This window comes from Nipponia nippon, unplaced genomic scaffold (assembly GCF_047370975.1).
Source record: "Nipponia nippon isolate SJK-2023a ecotype South Korea unplaced genomic scaffold, ASM4737097v1 scaffold_12, whole genome shotgun sequence".
Lineage (NCBI taxonomy): Eukaryota > Metazoa > Chordata > Aves > Pelecaniformes > Threskiornithidae > Nipponia > Nipponia nippon.
The window spans coordinates 13,472,804-13,492,308 of NW_028262313.1; the positions used below are offsets into that span (position 1 = coordinate 13,472,804).

The window sequence follows — 19,505 nt, forward strand, 5'->3', positions numbered from 1 at the left end:
TTGTTTTACATCTGGTCTCTTAAAGAAAAAGGAAAGCTTTATCTCAGAAGTTGTTCTGGGAGTAAGCGAGGAGACATCACCTCCTGCAGCAGTGCAGGAAAGCATGACTGCTCCTTACCCACCCACAGCAGCACCGCAAGGAAACACAGCAGCCTCATGACCAGAGCACAAGGCAGCAACAGGGGAGCGGTTATGAGCAGGTCTCATACCTGAGGAATAGGAAAGTGTGTTGCATACTGGATGTGCCGAGGCTGGTCATACAGGGAGGCTAGCATTCCTTCCACAGACTTATCCTTCAGCAGAGGCTTTGCTTCCTTTTCAGGATCTGGTTTCTCAGGGGAAGGGCTGGCTTTAGATTCACAATGCATTGGAGGAGAAAACATCTAGGGAGACATAAGAACAAGAAAAGGTAGCTACGCAACATGGTCATGCAACAGTGAATATTGCTGAAGGAAGGTACATCTGCTCAGGCCTAAAAAGGAGCAGGAAAAGGGAGGGTTGGAGAAACATCCAGTTCTTAGGGCAATGACCAACGCAATGTGCTAAGACACTATTCCCATTTCTGCTTCTGGTCCCTTTTGTATATTGAGTTAAAAACAACAGGAAATAAATAACATCGACTTAGGATTTTGGGAACCACCACCTCCACAGAACAAGCAAGGATCCTGGGAGAGCCACGTAGCTCTGCACATCACACCTACCTAACATGTACCTTGAAAGGCCAGAAATGGCTGGAGAAATGTAGGTACTCGGGGATTTTTCAACCACCACAAGTCATTTTTATTACTAAGTGCTTCAAAGCAACCACAAACTATGCCCACAAATATTATAAAGAACTGTAAAACTGAAGAAGTACTGAAGGCCACACAGTACGATGACAGCAGACGTGTCTTCTCCCAGGTGACCAAGAAAACCCCTGCCAACAGTAACTGGCCACTCCCAGTCTCCTGGTGCTATCATGGTCATCCATTTCCCATCCACTTCCAAGCAGCCCACTTCCTACCCTGCCCAAACACTGGGCTGGCAGTGGCCAGAGCGTAAGAGATCCCAGGAATGACTGGGACTCACTCTACTCTGATGGACCCTGACCTGCATAAACAGGTTATATGGACCTTTTTACAGTGTCAGCTGCCTTACAACCCAGCCACCTCCAGCGTACTGGCTCTACAGCAGAGAGGGAGTACTCACGCAAAAGCGAGGCATGTGCTGTCCCTGGTCCCACAACATATGACAACATACTGACCTACTTACGGCGTAGCAGGTAGAAAATGCGGGAACATACCGAAAAGTCTGTCTTCTCCATGTCATCAAAGAGCATGCTGGAGTTGTGGTCGATGTCCATGGGCTCAGAAAGACCTGTGTCCTGGGAACAGAGAGAGCAGCTTTACATCTCAGTGATGCAGCAGGGAACAAGAGAGTACTTGTTTACTACAGCACTTGATGCCCATCACAGCAATATGCCAACACACCCATGGTGCCTGGCAAGTTGGAGCCTAATACACTGCAAACATCATGCACAGGCCTCACACAGCATCTCACGATATGCTGCTCTGCTCCAAGCAGTGCAAGGTTTTCCTATCTACCCCCTTACATTCTGCAGACCCTTTCCAGCCACTTAGAACAGTCTTCTACTTTCAAAACTGAAATGCTAAGGAAATAGGCTGGGGGAAGGAGAAGCATAAGTCACTGGTATATCCTCCAGCAGGTGACAGCAAGGAGGCTGCAAAGCTGGTAAAAATGGGCAAGCACAACATGGGGACATGTACAGGAGCACCATCATGCTTGTGCTCTCACCTCTAGCTTGATGCCACTGTTTCCTTCCGTCTCCTTCCTGTCGTGCTCCTCAGCAGCGTCGTCAAAGGGTGAGGGCGGGCGAGGCCCATGAGAATCCATGGCGAGATCACCGCGGGAGATCAGTGTACACATGTAGATGTTGTGAGAGAAGACATCATGTCGGATTAGCTCACAGAATAGCAGCACCAGGTTAAAGAACTCCACCTTCTCATTCTCCTTCCCAGGATCAGCTGCAAGGACAGCACAGACCATCAGGGCTATCAGAGTTCCTCTGCAACACTCTGAGCAATGCCAGCCACCTAACCTAATGCTACAGAAAGTGTTTCCAGAGATCTCAACACAGTAAATGACTGATATGCAGTTCTGGGATTACAGCAGGCACTAAGAGCAGAAAGCCCAGTTTCAACAGATGGTAATTAAGCAAGTCAAAACCTCTCCAGTTAGTCTCACAGACCAGAAGCACAGGACTTTAGCCTGGAAGTGCCATTCCTGGGTGTACAAACAGTTGCCTGCATCATTCAGAGTTGTATCCCGTCGCCCTTAATCTGTTTGCAGTACTTCCTCTGAGAGACTATTCCAGAGGTTTGTCACTTACTAGTTAGAAACCTCTCTCTTGTTCTCAGCCTGAATTAATTCCTGATTAGGCTATACTCATTTATTCTTGGCCAACGCTCTGTCAACAGAAGTGCTTCTGCATTATCTTTCTGTCATCTGGCCCTCCAGGCTGCTTTCCCTCCCTCTGCAAGGTATGCTCTGGATCGCAAGGAAGCCAGACAGACAATTTAGGTACATCCAAGACCTACACACAAGAGACTAGCACACAAATTCAAAGTTTGCAGGAGAGGGAAAGCTAGAAACTGGGAGACCACAAGTTCTTAGTACATACTTAGCATAGGAGCTTGAGTGTCAAGGAACTGCATAAGGACATCCTGAAAGACAGGAGCACTGGCTGCTGAGAGCGAGCCTGAGGAGATGGAGCCCTTCTCATCCACGACTTCAGAGTCCCCACATCTCTGTAGAAACAGAAAAAAGTACAGACTGCTGTCACAGAGGAGAAACTCACTATCCATAAACCCTCAAAACAGAAGTCTTCAAGAGAATTTTCCTATCTTGCACTTAGAGGAAAACCACCACACAGGTTTCTGTAAGCTACTTCATAGTCTCCAAGTATGCCAGTACTTCCACACTGCAATCACCTGTCTTCAAACGTATCCAAGAAATGGGATACACACCATCCCACAGGCTCATTTATGACCTACTTTAGGTTAGATGGAGCAAATGCCATGATTAACAGCACCAGTGTTAAGAGGCATTGTGCTCACCGGCCTTTGCCTTTCGGTGCAATAGTTAGATAATTGTAGTTAGGTACCTCTGCTCTCCTTTACGCTGCTAGCCTTCCAGGAATAAGGACTTACCTCAGCCTCTATCTCTGCTTGACGCTTCTCCAGGAGTTTGGCCACAACCATAGCCCTGTGGCGTCCAGAGCGCTTATAGCTGACAGCCCACTCGCACAGCAAGGCCACCACTGCGTCATCGTCTGGGGAGATCTGTTAAGATATAAGCACCACAGTGAGAACCTGAGCCAAACAGAAGAGGTGAGCAGTCCTAAGGCCTCAGGTTTGATATAACAGTGAGTCTACTTCTAGTAGAGGACAGCCTGAAGACTGTTACATTCCCCTCTTCCTAACATGGAAGACAGATGTCAAGCTAGAGCCCTACTGCTTTTGACTCCACTTTGCAACATGAGGTGATCCTCAGCCCTTGACAAATCTCCAGGATGGCTTTGCTTCAGAAAATCATCCCTCTTCCAGCAGCACATCTATGGAGCGCTAATCTTCGCACAGGGTGAAACACAGCTTCTCGACAGCATTACACAAAGTATGCAAACTACCAGTCCTTCAGCTCACTTCCAGGAACCAGTGCAGTATTTGTTGCGCTATGGTCCTACATGTCATAAATGTCCCCTCCCAGGCTAAGAGGAACTTGAACTGTGAGCTCCCAGACTCCCAGGAAGCAGCTGCCAGCCCAGAATTTGACAAGGCTAGCATTTACTTCTCTCAGACATATAACACGTCTTTATCATCGACCTGCTATCCAGACTGATGTCTTTCATCAGGAGACTCTCCTCAGTTAGCTGTGTGGATTCTCTCAAGCTTACACGTATTCATTAGCGCAGACTTTCTAGAGCACAGACCCCCCATTCTCACTTTAGTACCTCCCTAACTTAAGGCTGCATGAAATCCTTTTCAATGGAGATCGCATCTCTTGGCCAAAGGCCACTACCTAGTCAGCTCTCTGCAGACACAGGACAGTAACCGTGGAATATAAACAAGAACATAGCCACGTCCAAGACCAGGGCCCAGCAGCAAAGTCCCAAGGCACCTCATGACTGTCTTTGGTTGGACCCAGCCCAAATATCCTGTTATACAAGGAATCCAAAGAGTTGCTGAAGTCAGATCTTTCAAAGCTGTGACTGTCCAGAACTTCTAAAGTGTGCAAGACACGGCCAATAGTGAAACCTAGAAGAGAACAGAGAAGAGAAATGCATATTTGGCAACTGGTACAACAGACTCTGGAACAAAAGTTTCTGTGAGCTCATTGCTCAGGAGACTGCCTAAGGAAAGCTGTACCAGTCAGGCAAGGGTCTACCTAGCTTAGTATCCTGACTCTCACAGCAGCCAAGAGCAGACGTTAGGGGAAAGCATCAGAACACGGCATGTATACAAGAGTATAGTTCTCTGGTATACATTTCCAGCTTCCTGTAACAGAAATTCCCCCTATACCTGGGGAAACAGACCCATGCAAGATTTTGCACTGGAAAGAAAAAGAGCCACTTGGGGTTTTTTTCACTGCTGACAGTAAACACGAACAGCAGCAAATAGGGAAAAAAAAACCAAAGAAAATAGCCAGACAGGAAGATTCTCAGGGTAACACAAGGAACAGGGGGAGAGAAACTTTAACCTACAGCAAGTTACCTGCTGTGGTTTCCTGGCACTTGTCAAATGACCAGCGAACCTCCACAGCCTGGCCACGTTCCTTTATCTGCTGCTCAATTTCACGCAGCTTTGCCCGAACCTAAAAGCAATGGACTTGTGTAAACACATAAAAGGATGCCTTGGAAGCCCTGTGTACAAAGTTACCAGAAAACAAAGAACATGACAGTAATTCTACTCAAGGTTAAATACTGCCTGTCTTCCAAGGACATCACTGTCTAGCTTATGGCAGAATGGGAGCAGTTAATTCCTTGGGAGTGAGGCAGCACTTCCAGCTCTGCTTATCACACAACATGAAAAGAAAATCCTGAAAGAGCTCAGATATTATCCTGAATCACAAGAGCTCCCTTATTTCAAGGCTGGTCACCTGCTGTGTAAAGGCTGAATTCCCTCCTGGCATGGGCAAGTTGGATGGGGCTATAGGCAGGTGGTCCAACGGAGAGCCAGTCTTTATCCTGCTATCAGTCAATGAGTAATGCCACACAAGGGCACTTGGGCAACACAAAATTATACTCTGCAACAGACAGAAAAGTCAGCATCATTGAGCAAATCAAGGTCAAAACAATTAAGTTAGATTACTTTCTACAGAAATAACCACTCCTTTATCCCACTGCCGAGGCATTCATCATCCTGTATACATATTTACTATTTGGGATTTTTTTGTTCCAAGCTCTGAAAGAGTCTTTGGGCTGAAGACCATACTAGAATAGAAAGGAGTAAACTAGCATTTTTGCTGTACTGAGTTTCTTGCCCTAGGTATGCTTAGGAAGCCAAGACCAGAGTTCCACGTTATCCAAAAGCAGCAACATGTTGTTGCAGAGCTCCCTGCTGCTTCTAAACAGAACCTATTTTCTACAACCCACACCGTTAATGCACAATCCAACCCTCGTGGACCAGGAGCAGCACTTACATTTGTGACTTAGAGCCCTCATCAAGAGTAAAGTGTTAGAAGAAATATGAGTCAAAAGACACAAATTCGTTATACTATATTATTAAATAATTACAAGTATGATTATAGTAATGATTATAGTAACAATACTATTATATATGCATTTTCATTCTTTTATGATCTTGTACAGACACCCACACAAACACAGACAAAACTTCACTGAACGATTCCTAGGATACACCCCTACAGCTTCTGGCTCACAAGGAGCCAGACATTAAGATAGACAACCAAGGCTGTTTTAAACACTCAAACCAAAGAATCTGCCATATCTCGAGAACATTTGAGCAAAGGTTAATTATGTACACTGTTAGAAATGCATCTGTTCCCAGCCTGACTTTACCGAGTTCCAACTTCCAACCACTATATCTCGTTCTTCCTTAGCCTTATCTCCTATCTGCACATCAGAAGATCTGTAGATCTTTTATCAGAACTCTTCTGAGACATACTAAAAGAGATCAGACCATCATTAACCAATTTGAACTTTTTAAGCAGGTTGCGTTCAAACCCCAAATCAGCCAAATCTTTGAGGTGTATATGCTCATATATTTTCCCTAAAGTAAGCTCGTCAAATGATTTTTATATTTAAAAATACATGGTTTATCACACAGAAACTAGGAGAAAAAAATTCTAAACTTTTTTACCTGAAAGCGACCAAGAAAGACTTAATAAGAATACAAAGCGGTTACTTATAACCCTCGCATTGCTTTCTAGTCCTTGCAGACAGATCCTTACTTCTAGCCAGCTGTACTCTAGGAATCTTTTTTCTACCCTGTTTGAGAGCTGGCTGGCTACTTCTTGATCCTGTCAGGGCTCCTTGATCTCAAGTTTCCCTGTTGAGCTGCAGGTTCCCAAGCTCTGTGCTCTCTTCCTCTCCCCCTCCTGCTCCATCCTGCACTCTCTGGAATCTCCTCTGCTTTAACGTGCTCTTTTCCTCCCCTGAAAGGGGCAACCTCCACTCCTGCAGGGACCCACCTGACCTAGTCACTCTCCTCTTGAAGGAGAAAAACACATCCATGAACACACATGTTGAACAGAACTCACAAGCACAATAGGAACTGAGTCCCACAGTGACACAACAGCATTTGCCCTTCAAACATCTATCAGCAAGGCTTCAGCAACCTTCCCTTTTTACCGCATGGTAAGCTTTAATCAATTCCAAGTATAAAGATTATGAGTTTAGAGTCATTCCTTTTCATAGCCTGCTGCAACTCCTGAGGAGATTGGTCTACCTAAACTATTAAAGTTCTTCCATAAAGAAGTGTGAGGGTTGGGTTTTGTGTGTGCTGGCTGTTTGGTTTGGGTTTTTTTGTTCTGTGGAGGTGGGTTTTTCTGATGAGGCGTTGTTTGTTTTTAAGAGCTCACAAAATTACAAAGCACTCTTTCATTTCTGGCATAATTTCCTTTCCTAGATGACAACCTGTTACTGACATACACAAGACAAAATAACCATTTCTTTCTCATCCCCTCTTCTGCAAAGCTTTCCCAGCCATCTGAGGCACCTGTGAATAGAGCAAAAGGCTCTATTCCAACCCATTTTTCTTATGCAAGTCAGTCAAGGGCACTGCTACAGCACTGATGTCTGGTACAAAAGCTCTATAACACGTCAGCAAACACCTACCCTTTGACAATCATGGTCTGATATTTCTGTACTCAGGAAGTTGCTGGCTCAGACTGTAATGATTTTTCTGTGATGGCATACAATATAAACTGTTCCTGTTGACCCCACTATCAGCAACCACTACTCAAACCTACCTGGAGGATGCAGCTGAGCCCATATACCACTGGCCGGTGCTGGGGGCACAGCAGTAAGTCACTGAAAGGGCTGGGAGGAGGATTCCCTGCAGCTGGCTGAGGGGTGGGAGTTGAAGGAAGAGCGTTCCCTGTCTGGGCAGACAGGATGTGGGGTGGGTGCCCGCCAGCACCATCCAGTTGCATAGCAAGCCTGCGGGTGCAGAAGTAGGCCAGACGTCTGGACAGGTATGCAGACTGCACAAACTCTCCAGAGTACTGTAGGGAAGAGGGAGGGAGGAGGAAACGTCCTCGTTACAAGCAACACAAGAGAAACCCTTGACCCTCCCAAAGTAGTATACTGTGTGGCACTGCCTTGTTAGAGACAGTCCCTTTTTACAGAGAGCTCCTTAGCACCACCGATCACCCACTGGCTACTAAGCATCAGAAAACCCCTTTAAATGCAATGACCTCATATCAAAATGTACCCACACCCAGCCTTCCCAGGGCTTCAAACGTCTGCCTAGAATCTGTTGCAACAGAAAGAAAGAAAAGCAGTTTCCATGTAGTGGTGCACAATGAGTCCAGCTATCACAGCTATGACATGGGCAGGGACTACCAAGTCCAGTGCAGGGAAACAGGGTAAAGAAGAAAAACTAAGAGCGGGACTAAAAAGGTGTCCTTGCATGAGCTAAGAAGGATGCCCAGAGGAACACTCCCTAGTGTTCTCAGTGCAAAATAGCTCATCATCCCTCAGGCGACAGGAAGGGGACTGACAATAACAGAAGTCAGCGCTCTCCTGAAGCAAGCTGGGTATGTATTTCTCACCCGCAGCAGCAGGGGTAGGAGCATTTTCAGAAATTCATCTTCTCCTGACCGTATCTTCTCAAAGCACTCGAGGACCCACGTCAGGAATTCATGCCGGTCCAGCATGCCATCCTGTACACAGATAAAGGCAGAGCAAATGGACAAAAGCTGAAGCAACATCCGCTAAGGAAAGGCAGAGCAGCAGCAGCTGCTTGCTTTCTAACAGCAGAAACAACTCTAGAAGTTTGCACAGTTCTGTACTACCCATGTTCTACTACTGAGCTCAAAACTGCATCCAGCCCTAGTGGTCTAATCACAGAAGGAGAATATTCTACAAAAATAAATCACTTTGCATCCACTTCCCCTAGCCCTCCTCTGCTATGCACCCACCCAGCAGCCCCCTCCAGTCCCTCACCTGGAACATGAACATAGCTAGTTTCTCATTGTAGTCCCACTGCTTCAAAGCTTGTTCCACCTCTTGGGGCATTGGCCCAGACGGTGAACCACAGCCTTGCCCTGGGAGTTGTCTATAGAACTCCGCGATTTTCTGCAGCTGCTCTGACAGGTACTTGGTGATGATCTGCGTCCATTCTGGAGAAGAGGAAACAGGTTAGCAACAAGTGCCGTAGTAAACAGAAGCAGGAAAGAATCAGGCTGGTGCACAAGTGGAAACCCAAAAAAGTTCCTGTCATTTGAAAAGGACAGAAAGACAAAGAAAGAAAAGTGAGTGCCACAATATTAGCTTTGCTTGTGGCCTGGGGGTGGTAGGGAGGAAGAGGCATCCACAGAAATAGGGAACAAGTGGAAAAAACTTCTGTGTTTGGGGGGCAGGGTTACTTTGTACAAGAAAAGCTGGGAAGAAACATTCCTCAAATGCAGTTGTTGAGGATCAGCAGGTGGAGAGAAGAGGCTTTCCAGCAGGGAGCAGTGTTAGGCCGGCCTAGTTTAGCATCCTCAATAATCTGACAGACAGCAGAAACACTGGAAACACTTCAACTCTGAACTTGTTCTTAATCTCTTTCAGATATTAGTGTAAGGCCATGATCAATTATTTTTTTAAAATAATTGTTTTTACTAAAACCTAACTGTGTAAGAGAGAAACTCAATACACAAAGTGACAGCACGATTACACTCCTCTACGACAATGCAGATGGCAAAACCCAAGGCAAAATATGCAAGAACATGAAACAAACAACACTTACAGGGTCAGCAGTAGGACAAACACCCAAAGGAACAGGAAAGTAAATGGAATAAATACATCTAACAACCAATCAACCTCCAGAAACAGAGCTAAGAAGCCTGTGAAATTTTTATACCAGAGAGAAACAGGAAGGGGCGGGGGGGAATCCATGGACTTCAGCTGCTCTACTGCTTTTCAAAGGAGTCTGGTCAGGTCCTGTAGTCACAGCCATACAAACCACAAAACAGCCAGGGGAGCTCTCCTAGAGCGCAGTAATCTGGAGCAGGCCAGGGTGCAAAGGATGTTAGATATGGGATCCAGTAATGCTTAATGAAATTGGAAACACAAACAGGGAATAACATACCGGGATTCTCTGGGAAACGTACTTACTCACTTGAGAAGAGGCTAATCAGTCATCGCTAAATTGTAACATCTACAGTCTTTGTAGGGTTCAAAAAAAAAAAACCCAAACAGGTTATACAGCAGGGGAGCACAGTAGAACTTAACAGGGAGAAAGAAGAGGTAGGCTCTCAGGAAGTATCTGTGGCTGCTATGACTTATTTTTCAACAGTGTACTCTCACAGGCAAGCCCTGTTGTTTTAGACAGTTATGCACATCAGAGCACTAGGACTTATCAGCAGGAAACAATTTTATATGGATTTCCAGGCTCTCTCTTACTATTCAAGAGCAGGCTGAGAAGGAAACATCTGGGATGGACAAAACCAGTACTCCACACGAAGCACTTACCAATGAAGGGATCAATGACATGACGCTTTTTCACCTTGGTTTCTGTGATGGCAGCATAATAGGCACAAGTCATTTTGATGAGCCAGGCTGCTCTCATTACTGGAACAGTGTATTTCGCCAAATAACCAAAGACCTCTTCCTTCTTGCTGAAGATGGGCACCTGTAACGGAATTGAGAGGGAGAATTGCAACCAAGGACTTAGATGGGAACTATTCCAAAGCAACTACACACACTGTAGATGCTACAAGCTGTGAAAAAGGGAAAATGTACTGTGTTGCTCTGTATCTCAAAAAAACCTACTGCAAGAATTCACCTCTGGTCAGAAAGCAACAGTACCAGAGCTGCACTTCAATAGAAACAGAAAGAAAACAAATTGAAAGAAGACAGAAAACATAATTACACCACTGTAAATCCACACCCTGAATCCTGCAAACAGCTTTGAGGATATCCTCCAGAGAGGATATAAACAACTACAAAAGGTACAGACTAAGGACTGAGTCAGAAATACAGAATAACTACTACACAGACTGAAGATAGGACTCTTCATTTTGTAAACAAAACAGAGTGGTTACAGAAGTCTTGTAATATCATGAGTAGCCAACAGAAGACTGAAAAACAGGGAACTGAGTACCATAGTAGGAAGGACTTCATTAATCCAAGATTCAAAATTCAAGATACAACATGTGAGGATACCAGTGAAATCATCAGACTGCAGATCTACAAACCAGGAAGCAATAACACATCACAGGAAAAAGTACAGCTATGGGGCTCGTTTCTACAGGATACTATGGACAGCTAAAGTCTGCGTGTGTTCACAGAGGAATGAGACAAATTCACAGAGAACAGGTCAATTTGGTAAGTATCTCAAAGCTCCTGAACTACCAATGGTTCAATCACTTACTTGCTGTTTCTTACATTCTTCCTAATTATTCTCTGATGCCTCAAAGACACAAAGACACAGACTACTTGGCTACCGACAGTCGCTGCTTTCATCTCTAAGTCCACGAAAACTGACGGAACTCATTGCAGGAAACTGGGGAACACCTTGAAAAGTTCAACCTTTCACAGTGACCTCTAGAAGCTGACAGCCAACATGCAAAGAGGGACACAAGGACTAAGTTTATAAAGAGACAGATTCTGGGAAAATCTGATTCCTTTCTTTTCCCCAAGAGTGACTCGGAACACCAAGGACCAGACAAACTCCAGCTTCAAAACTATGTGCTCTGCTACCATTTCGCAACTGGGAGTTATGTTTTTTCACAATGCATACTAGATTCCCAGGCTCCTTGTTTATAAGCCCACCCTGACAGAGAGTTAGCTCCCCTTGCTATCAGGCCCGATAAAACAGCAGAGTAAGACCCTTCTTTCTTCTTTCATACTCTACAGAATTCAATGCTACCAGGGAAATAACCTAGCCCTAGACCCCAGGGCACAGAAATGCTCTGGCCTGGCTGAGACCAAGCTTTAATACACATACTCTTCCCAGCTTAAAACCAGAAACGTGTCACTACAACAGAAGTCTGGGAAGTCACTCAGCTGATTATTTCCAGTAATTCTCACTGACTTTTGAGAACTTGAAAAACTCTCCCCAATAAGAATGGTCCTAATCTAAACAACAGACCACAGGCAATAGCAGCAGCTCTTCTGAAAAACATCCAAACCTTAAAATAGATCAGTCGTATCATACAAGCCAAAAGGAAAAGTTGAACACAACCTCCAAACAACAGACAAGGGACCAGTTCTTTGAGTGGGGACAATTACAGCCAGTGCACTACAAATCCTGGATATGCTCTTCGAGCTGAAAGCTTCAAGAGATATAGACAGCAGAAACTTCTCCAAAGAGTAAAAACCTTCTACTATACAAACACTTCAGAAACAAGAATGGATTAAATGCTCCGCCCTGCCAGGCAGCCTCTCCTGTAACATACCTTCTTAGCGAGATGAGTGAGGGGCTTAGTTCCAGCCAGATCTGTAAACCAGTTATTTATGGCACTCTGAGAACGTGCTGTCACCAGCCAAAAGTTATCCTTCTGATTCACCTGCGGTTTCCGTCTTCCCGTGTCAGGCAGCGTATTGCACCGCAGCTTTTCTGCAATAATACTGCTAAAATTTGAACTGATCTGGAAAAAAAGAAAAAAGGATGAATTACATTTCACAGGTCAAAGATCTACTCTATGAGCTTAAAATCTCATTTATCATTCCTACCAGAAGTCTCACCAGTATCAACTTCTGAAACACAAAAAACCTGCCAATAATTTCCTTTGTTATACTTGCAAAGAGGAATGTTTCTAGACAACTCATACAATAACCAAGCAGGGACTTAAGTTGAGATGGACACAACTCTTTACAAATAATTGTCAAACCAGACAGAAGGCTTCTCGGACAGATGTCAGCCAAGGAAAACAAATATACTGTGCTTACTGATTGCCTTCCACCCAGGTCATTACCAGTCCTCTCGTCAGGGAAGCCAGGAAGTTAACATCTTGATTTTAGAGACTGGAAAAATGGAGTTGAAGCCTGTTATGTAACTCCCACGTTTAAATTGCCAGATGTTTCAAGAAATCTTACTTCTCTTCTACCATGGCCATAATGTAACCAAACCAATAAGAAAAAAGTTTCTCGTTTCTGGTATCCTAGTCTTCTGCTTCAATTGCAGAATACAACGAATTCTAGCTGCTGGTTTAACAGAGACTGCAGATACAGACCTGCCCGTAAGATGTATAGAGCAAGACTGTCATACAGACCTCCTCTGTCAGACGGAGGACACAGTTCCAAAAGAACGCAGAACATTGATTCTACAGGGACAGAGGGTTAGGTTCTAAAACACCTGTCCTAAGGGGAAGGGTCTCCTGGTTCTGGACATGGGGAAGGAATGAGACCCAGGACTGTCCAGGACCCAGCAGCCTGCCCATACAGGCACCAGGCCCTGCCAAACCCCCACACCCTCCTGATGGCTCTCACCTTCGCCGGGTTGAAATTGACATTTTTGGCACTGCCGTGCTCGTCCCCAGAGACGGCTGGCTGGTTATTGAAGCCTTGCTTGACGTTCAGAGCGGTCAGCTCATCCTGCGGGGGAAGGACGATCAGCAGGGCCCGGCGAGGCCTCTCCTCGCCAAAGGTCCGCAGCTCTCTCCCCACCACGTCTGCTCAGCCAGCGGGGGGAGAGGGGACGGCGAGGGCCCGGCGGGTCCCAGCCGGCCTCCCCCGGGCCCTGGCGGCGGGGCAGCGCCCCAGGCGAGCGCTGGGACACGGGAACGGCGGGTGCCCGGGCCAGGCCCCCCACCCACAGCCGAGGGGCCCGGCCGCTCACGCCCAGCCACCGCGGGGACGCCGGGCTCCCCACCCCCTGCCTGGCGGCTCCCGGCGCACCCCCGGGGCCTCCTCACCGCCAGCCCCGGCACGGCGGCCCCGCACCCCGCGTCCCCCCGCACGCCCGGCCCCCGCACCTCCTTCTGCTTGGGGTCCTGCGGGTAGACGTCGGGCGGGCCGAGGCGCGGGCGCTTGAGCGGGCGGTGCTCGTAGCTGAGGACGCCGAAGGCCGCCATCCCGGGCCGGCCGGCGGGCAGAGGCGGCCGGGCCACAACAAGGACCGCCGGGGCCGCCCGCGCTTGCGCCTGCGCCCAGGTCGCCCGAGCGCCGCGCCGCGGTCACGGGCGCCGCCGAGGGGATCCGGAGCGTCCCGAGGCAGCGCCGAGGAAGGACGAAGAGGCCCGAGCGGCGCCGGGAGGGCCCGAGCCCGCGCCGAGCGGCGGCGGAAAGTGTCGAAGAGGGACGGGGCGGCCCGAGGGGCGCGCGGCGCCCCCTGGCGGCGGTCACGTGACCGCCACCCCCGCCTCCCCTCGCCGTCGACCCCCGGGCCGCCCCGCCTCCCACGGCCCCCGGCCGCCCCCGCTGCCCGCGACGGCGGCCCCGGCGGCTCCCGGCCCCCGACCGGCCCCGCGCTACTGCCCCCGCGACCACTTCCCGCAACTGCCCCCCGCTCCCTGCACCTGCCCCCATGAGCCCCTCTGTCACCGTCTGCCCGGCGCTGCCCCCAGGGCTGCCCCAGTGACTCCCAGTTCTGCCCAGTTCTCAGGGACCCAGGGCCGCGCACCCACAGTCGGGCCGTGGGTCGGGATCACCACACTGGCCCTGCTCCTGGGGGCAGCCTTGTGGGGGTGAGCCCTGCGGCATGGCGGGGTGAGCTGTGGGAACACGGCAGGATGGAGCGGGGGGTCATGGTGGGGCTCGGAGGGGTGAGCCGTGGGGCCTGGGCAGGAAGGGTGGCAGGGCCCCACTGGGGTGAGCCATGGGACCCCGTTGGAGTGAGCCACAGGGCCCCACTGGGGTGAGCTGTGGGACCCCGTGGGGGTGAGCCGTGGGGTGCCGGGCTGGTGAGCCACGGTCCCCACTGGAGAGACCCATGGGGCGCGGTGTGGGGTGGGCCCCTTGGCAGCAGGCGGTGCTGTGGGGCAGGAAGTGGCGTGGGTGCGGAAGCCAGCAGCCTTGCGCAGTGGGCTGTGCGCGGGGCCCGCTCACACGCACCCCACGGCTTGCCCTGCCATGGCGGTGCCCGGCACCTTCCTCACACCCATCCTCCTCCTCGTCTGTGGCCTGAGCCCCTGCCTTGCTGCTGCCCACAGCCCCCCAGGTAAGGGGGCACATGGACCCCGGGGGGGAGCAGGAAGCCGCAGTGTCCCATGGGTGGTGGGGCTGGGGGATGTGGCTCCCCGGTGATGGCGGGCGTGGAGGTCAGGACGTGGGGCCACGTGGGCCGGCAAGCTGCTGGGATGTGCACCAGAGACCCCGCGACCCCTTGATGCACTCCATGACCCCTGGCACCTACATGGCCCCTTGGAGTGGGGCTGCTGGGAGAGCCGGGCTGTGCCAGCGAGCCCCATTGGGTGTCCTGGCTCCCGCCCTGGCGTTGGAGCATCGCTGGCACCACCGGTCCCATGACTACCAGCCCTGCAGCTCTCCTGGCCCCACAGCTCCTGGCCCCATGGCTCTACTGGCCCCATGGCTCCCAGCTCCACAGCTCTGCTGGCCCTGGGGCTGCCAGCCGTGCAGGCAATGCTGCTGGGAGGGACCCTGGCCATGGGGGTCCCCCGTGACGGGCCAGGGTGGTGGGCAGCGGCGGGATGCGATGCATAGATGCTATCAGCCCCGTGCATCAGCCAGGCAGGGTGGCAGCCGGCGGATCTGCGCCAGCTGCCCTTTCACCCCAGTCACGTCAGCGGTGCTGTGCGCAGGCAGGGGACAAGGGATGGGGGACAGTGGCTCCTCTTTCCACCCAGCACCCTCACCCCAGCCGTCATTTTCCAAGAAAAAAACCACTTCTTGGCTGGCTGTCAGTAAAACACTGGCTTTCCGTGGAAACGCAGCTCCTCTGGACTTCCTGGGCTGCTGGGAAGGTGCCCTCCATCTCCATGCGCTGAAACAGCTGGAGCGCAGCGCCTGTTGCTGTGTCACATTACACTACAACCCAGGAAAGCCCAGCTCTGGCTTTCTCCTGTCCCCGCGGCACTGGCTGATGGGTTTGGACCTCGGAAGGGACCCGGTGTCCCATTGCCTGATTTTTAGGGGGAAAAATCACATTTTCTGGGAGCCTCCAGGACAGCTCTCAGCCGCCAGCAGCTGGTTTGGCACTTGCAAGGGCTCTGCGAAGTGCCTCAGCCCATCAGAGGAGCTTGTCCCACAGTGAGCTGTGCCAGCGGCGGCCAGAGCAGACTGCGGTGCAATGCCCAGCGCGGGGACCAGCACGGCCCCGGTGGCCCTGCAGCCCCCAGCCAGCCCAGGATGTGGCCTCCGGCTGCGTGGGCAGGACCAGGCTGGCACAGCACGGCGGAAGGAGGGGGCAGAGGAGCCGGCGTAGACGCCTGGAGCGGCTGCTCAGCCTCCCGGGGCTCAGCGGTGTTTCCTGCAGAGATCAAAACACCGGGGCTCGGCCCCTGGCCCCGTGGCAGAGGGGCTGTGGTGGGAAGCACAGCCCAAGCATAGCCCCCACCACCCAGACACAGGGACACACGGGCACCTCGCAAAAGGGTAACAGCGAGATTAATTTAGTCAGGATGAAGACATCAGGCACAAATCCCAGAACCCCCCTGATTTTCTCATGGAACAAGCAAAATGGGTTGGCAGGGAGGGGTTTCTGTCCTGTCCCGCAGTGCACAGCTGCAAACAGCGGCCGCGGGGTGACTAAGGGGAGCAGATGGAGGAATCAGGGTGAAACAGCATGTCTGAAGCAAGAGAAGTCGATGGCACGGCTGTGGGAGGGACAGCTGCTTGGCCAGCAGTCCTTCGGAGGAAGACGTGGGGCTGCTGGCAGCCCAGGCATCACTGACACAGCATGTGCGAACAGGATGGTGAGGGCCTGGCACTGCAGGCAGGCTGCACCGCAGCTCTGCCAGGAAGAGCTGGGCTTGTTTGGCTCACACGGAGGAAGGCTGATGGGGTTGCGCAGGGACTCCTGGCACGTGCCGCATCTTGCTGGTGCACCCCTGCGCCCTGGTGCAGCTGCCCACCACCGCGGTGCCCAGTGGTGTTTGTCCCTTGCAGGGGTGGAGTGTGTCCTCTTCAACGAGGAGTACATGACCTGCACGTGGGGGAGCAGAGAGACGCTCACAGCCAACTACTCTCTCTACTACTGGTAGGTGCCCCTACCCCACGGCCAGCCCCACAGCAGGGTGTCCAGCGGTGGGTCCCTGTGCACGGGGCTACTGCCAGCATTGCTGGTCCCAGCATCAGCCTGCTCCTCTTCCCCGAGCCCAGGGTTGGGGGGGCTCTGTCTCTGGGGCAAGTGGGATGGGATGTGCTGGGGAGAGGGGTCCCAGAGAAGGCTGGGGTGTGCGGGGTCTTGGGGAGCCCTGGTAACCCGCTGCGGCACAGGTATGAGAACAGGTCTCCTGTGGTGGAGTGCAAGCACTACCTGCAGGATCAGGGCATCAGCGTTGGCTGCCACTTCAACCAGAGCGAGATCATCCAGTTCCAGTCTTTCCGTGTCCTCGTCAATGCCAGCCTTGGTGGCAGGACCCTGGAGATCCCCAGTGAGCGCATGGAACTGCAGGACCTGGGTACGGAGTGGTGGGAGGCACCCGCTCTCCTCTGCGGGGCTGTGGGTCCCCAGGGCAGCCACATCACGTCCTGGCTGGCAGCAGGGCCACCGGGGTGTGGGGATGGCACTCACCGGGCATCACCTGTACCTTGCTCGCAGTGAAACCGGAGGCGCCTGTCAACCTGACCATCCGTAACACAAGCAGCAACCAGCTGGAGCTGACCTGGAACTCCCCGTACCCCAAAGCCCACTGTCTGGAACACGCTGTCAAGTACAAGAGCAACAAGGATACCAGCTGGACGGTGAGAGCCCCCTGGGTGCGGCACCCTTGCGGTTGTGCCCAGGGATGAGCTGTGCACCAGCCTCCACGGCAGCGCCAGCCCTCATCTCATGGCCCACGTCTCTCTGCAGGAGCACCGGGTGAAAGGAGACATCTTCTCCTTCCCCAGCGTGGACTACGAGAAGTACTACACCTTCTATGTGCGCAGCAAGATCAACAGCTACTGCGGCAACACCCAGCTCTGGAGTGAGTGGAGTGTCCCCGTGGTCTGGGGCAGCAACTCCACCAGCAAGGGTAGGTCCTGGGGGCTGTGGTGCGGTGGGACGGGCTGGGGCAGGTGGGGCTCAGCAGGCGAGGGATGGCCCGTGTCACCCCGGCTCTTTCCAGACGCCGCGGAGGAGCAGCTGCACTGGTTCTGGATCCACACAGTCTTGATCCCTGTTGCCTCCTGCCTGCTCTTGCTGGTCCTTGTCGTCCTGCTGGTGCGCATGGAAAGGTGAGCGTGGTGGGCTGGTGGGAGGTAACAGCGCTGGGGCTCTTCCCCTCCGACACGTCTCTCCCTCACAGGGTGTGGGTCATCCTCATGCCCCGAATCCCCAACCCCAGCAAGAACTTTGACGAGCTCTTCATCACCCACAACGGCAACTTCCAGGTAAGGCGGCTGTGGGCACCCCTGCCCCAGGGTCACCCCCTGCCCCACGGGGTTGGGGCTGGGATGGGTGGTGGCTCCTCTCACCCCGCTCTGCTCCCTGGAGGAATGGGCTGGAGTCCCCAAAGACGTCATGGAGAGCTTCAAGCCCAACTACAGCGAGAACATCTGCTACGTGAGCGAGCTGCCCCCCAAGGACATGTATGAGCCCCTCTGGGAGAACAGCAACTACCATCTGTGATGCCCGGGGCCCTGGCTGCCCCCTGCAAGCACAGCCCCACCAAGAACAGCCACGCGGGAGTGTGACACACTCCTGCACCCCTGCACCCTACACTCTCTGCACCCCCACTTGCCCAAAACCTCGCTGCCCCGCAGACCTTGCTCCCAGCTCCCACCCTGCCTTCACCAAATGCCCAGGACCCCCAGCCCGAGCAGGCAGGAGCCACCGGCCAACCGATGGGGAGACTGGGGCTGAGGAGCGCCAAGGGCCAAAGGGGCCAAGCCACCCTTGTCACCCCCGGCCCCAAAGGCTGCTGCCCCTGGGGCACTGGGCAAGCCCAGCTGTTCCCCAGGGCCTCGCCGATCCTTCATCTGTGCCTGGGTTTCCCGATGCAATAAAGCTCTGCTGCGCTGGGGGCCTGTCTGGGCTTGTCTTGCAGAGTCTGGGGGAAGTGCTGGTGGAGCCTGCAGTCCCAGCCCCACCATCCCAGTCCCATCACCCTGGGCTCACAGTGGCAGCATGTTCATCTACATCAGTCACGGGAGTGAGTCCCCTCCTGGCCATCCCACGGGTGCCTGCTCCCCAGCACAGCGGGGACGTGCTGTGGCCTCGCCGGGTGGCAGGCTCGGCCTCCGGTCTCTGTGGCCACTGACAGGGCCGCCTGCTGCCCTCAGCCACCGCCCCTCTCCCTGCAGATGACCAGAACTTTCTGGCCAACACCAACTGCACCATCCCATGGCTGCTCTCCTACATGGGGAGGATGGTGGGGGTCCCCAACATTGCTGAGCCCTGGCTGCGGGGCTGCAGCTCCCCCCGGCCTTTGCAGCAGCACCAGCGCTTTGTCCCACCTCCAGTGGGATGCTGCAAAGGCTCCCTGTGGCGTGTGCGCAGCAGTGAAGTGGGGGTCCCTGGCTCACCACGCCGGCAGCCCACCCCACCCAGCTTTTCCAGACGTCGTTGACCTGTGTGACGAGCTGGACACCCCCAAGCTGCTGTTCCAGCTGCCCAACCTGAGCGATAGGGCCAGCGAGTACCTCCAGGCGCGCAGCACCTACTGCAGCGTGCAGGGTGCAGCTCAGAGCACCTGGTAGGTGTCCAGGCACGCAGAGCTCCCTGGTCCCTGGG

The 19,505-nt window shown here is 52.4% G+C and overlaps 2 protein-coding genes across 7 annotated transcripts in view; one reads left to right on the forward strand and one right to left on the reverse strand.

Annotated features, from left to right (window-relative positions):
• Positions 1-13,915, reverse strand: part of MED12 (mediator complex subunit 12) — a 37,704-nt gene extending 23,789 nt beyond the window's left edge. For 4 of the 6 annotated variants that reach the window (XM_087748887.1, XM_087748888.1, XM_087748891.1 and 1 more), the window contains exons 1-15: positions 13,645-13,914; positions 13,160-13,264; positions 12,127-12,318; positions 10,199-10,358; positions 8,687-8,862; positions 8,293-8,403; positions 7,489-7,743; positions 5,155-5,301; positions 4,770-4,869; positions 4,177-4,313; positions 3,210-3,341; positions 2,681-2,807; positions 1,795-2,024; positions 1,283-1,363; positions 210-383 (exon numbers count right to left, since the gene is read on the reverse strand). In XM_087748887.1, the coding sequence (XP_087605013.1) occupies positions 210-383; positions 1,283-1,363; positions 1,795-2,024; positions 2,681-2,807; positions 3,210-3,341; positions 4,177-4,313; positions 4,770-4,869; positions 5,155-5,301; positions 7,489-7,743; positions 8,293-8,403; positions 8,687-8,862; positions 10,199-10,358; positions 12,127-12,318; positions 13,160-13,264; positions 13,645-13,743 (2,226 nt within the window). In that variant the 5' untranslated portion in view covers positions 13,744-13,914. Of the gene's footprint in view, positions 1-209; positions 384-1,282; positions 1,364-1,794; positions 2,025-2,680; positions 2,808-3,209; positions 3,342-4,176; positions 4,314-4,769; positions 4,870-5,154; positions 5,302-7,488; positions 7,744-8,292; positions 8,404-8,686; positions 8,863-10,198; positions 10,359-12,126; positions 12,319-12,619; positions 12,695-13,159; positions 13,265-13,644 lie in introns of those variants that run through there. The other 2 variants (XM_087748889.1, XM_087748892.1) reach the window with 2 other exon arrangements.
• Positions 13,916-14,600: 685 nt separating this feature from the next.
• IL2RG (interleukin 2 receptor subunit gamma) lies at positions 14,601-18,795 on the forward strand. Its single transcript, XM_009465327.2, is given in 11 exon segments — positions 14,601-14,627; positions 14,629-14,664; positions 14,666-14,828; positions 16,736-16,826; positions 17,066-17,250; positions 17,391-17,533; positions 17,643-17,805; positions 17,899-18,007; positions 18,079-18,163; positions 18,267-18,387; positions 18,390-18,795. Coding segments are annotated over 11 exon segments (1,200 nt in total). The 3' UTR covers positions 18,467-18,795.
• The last annotated feature ends 710 nt before the right edge of the window (positions 18,796-19,505 follow it).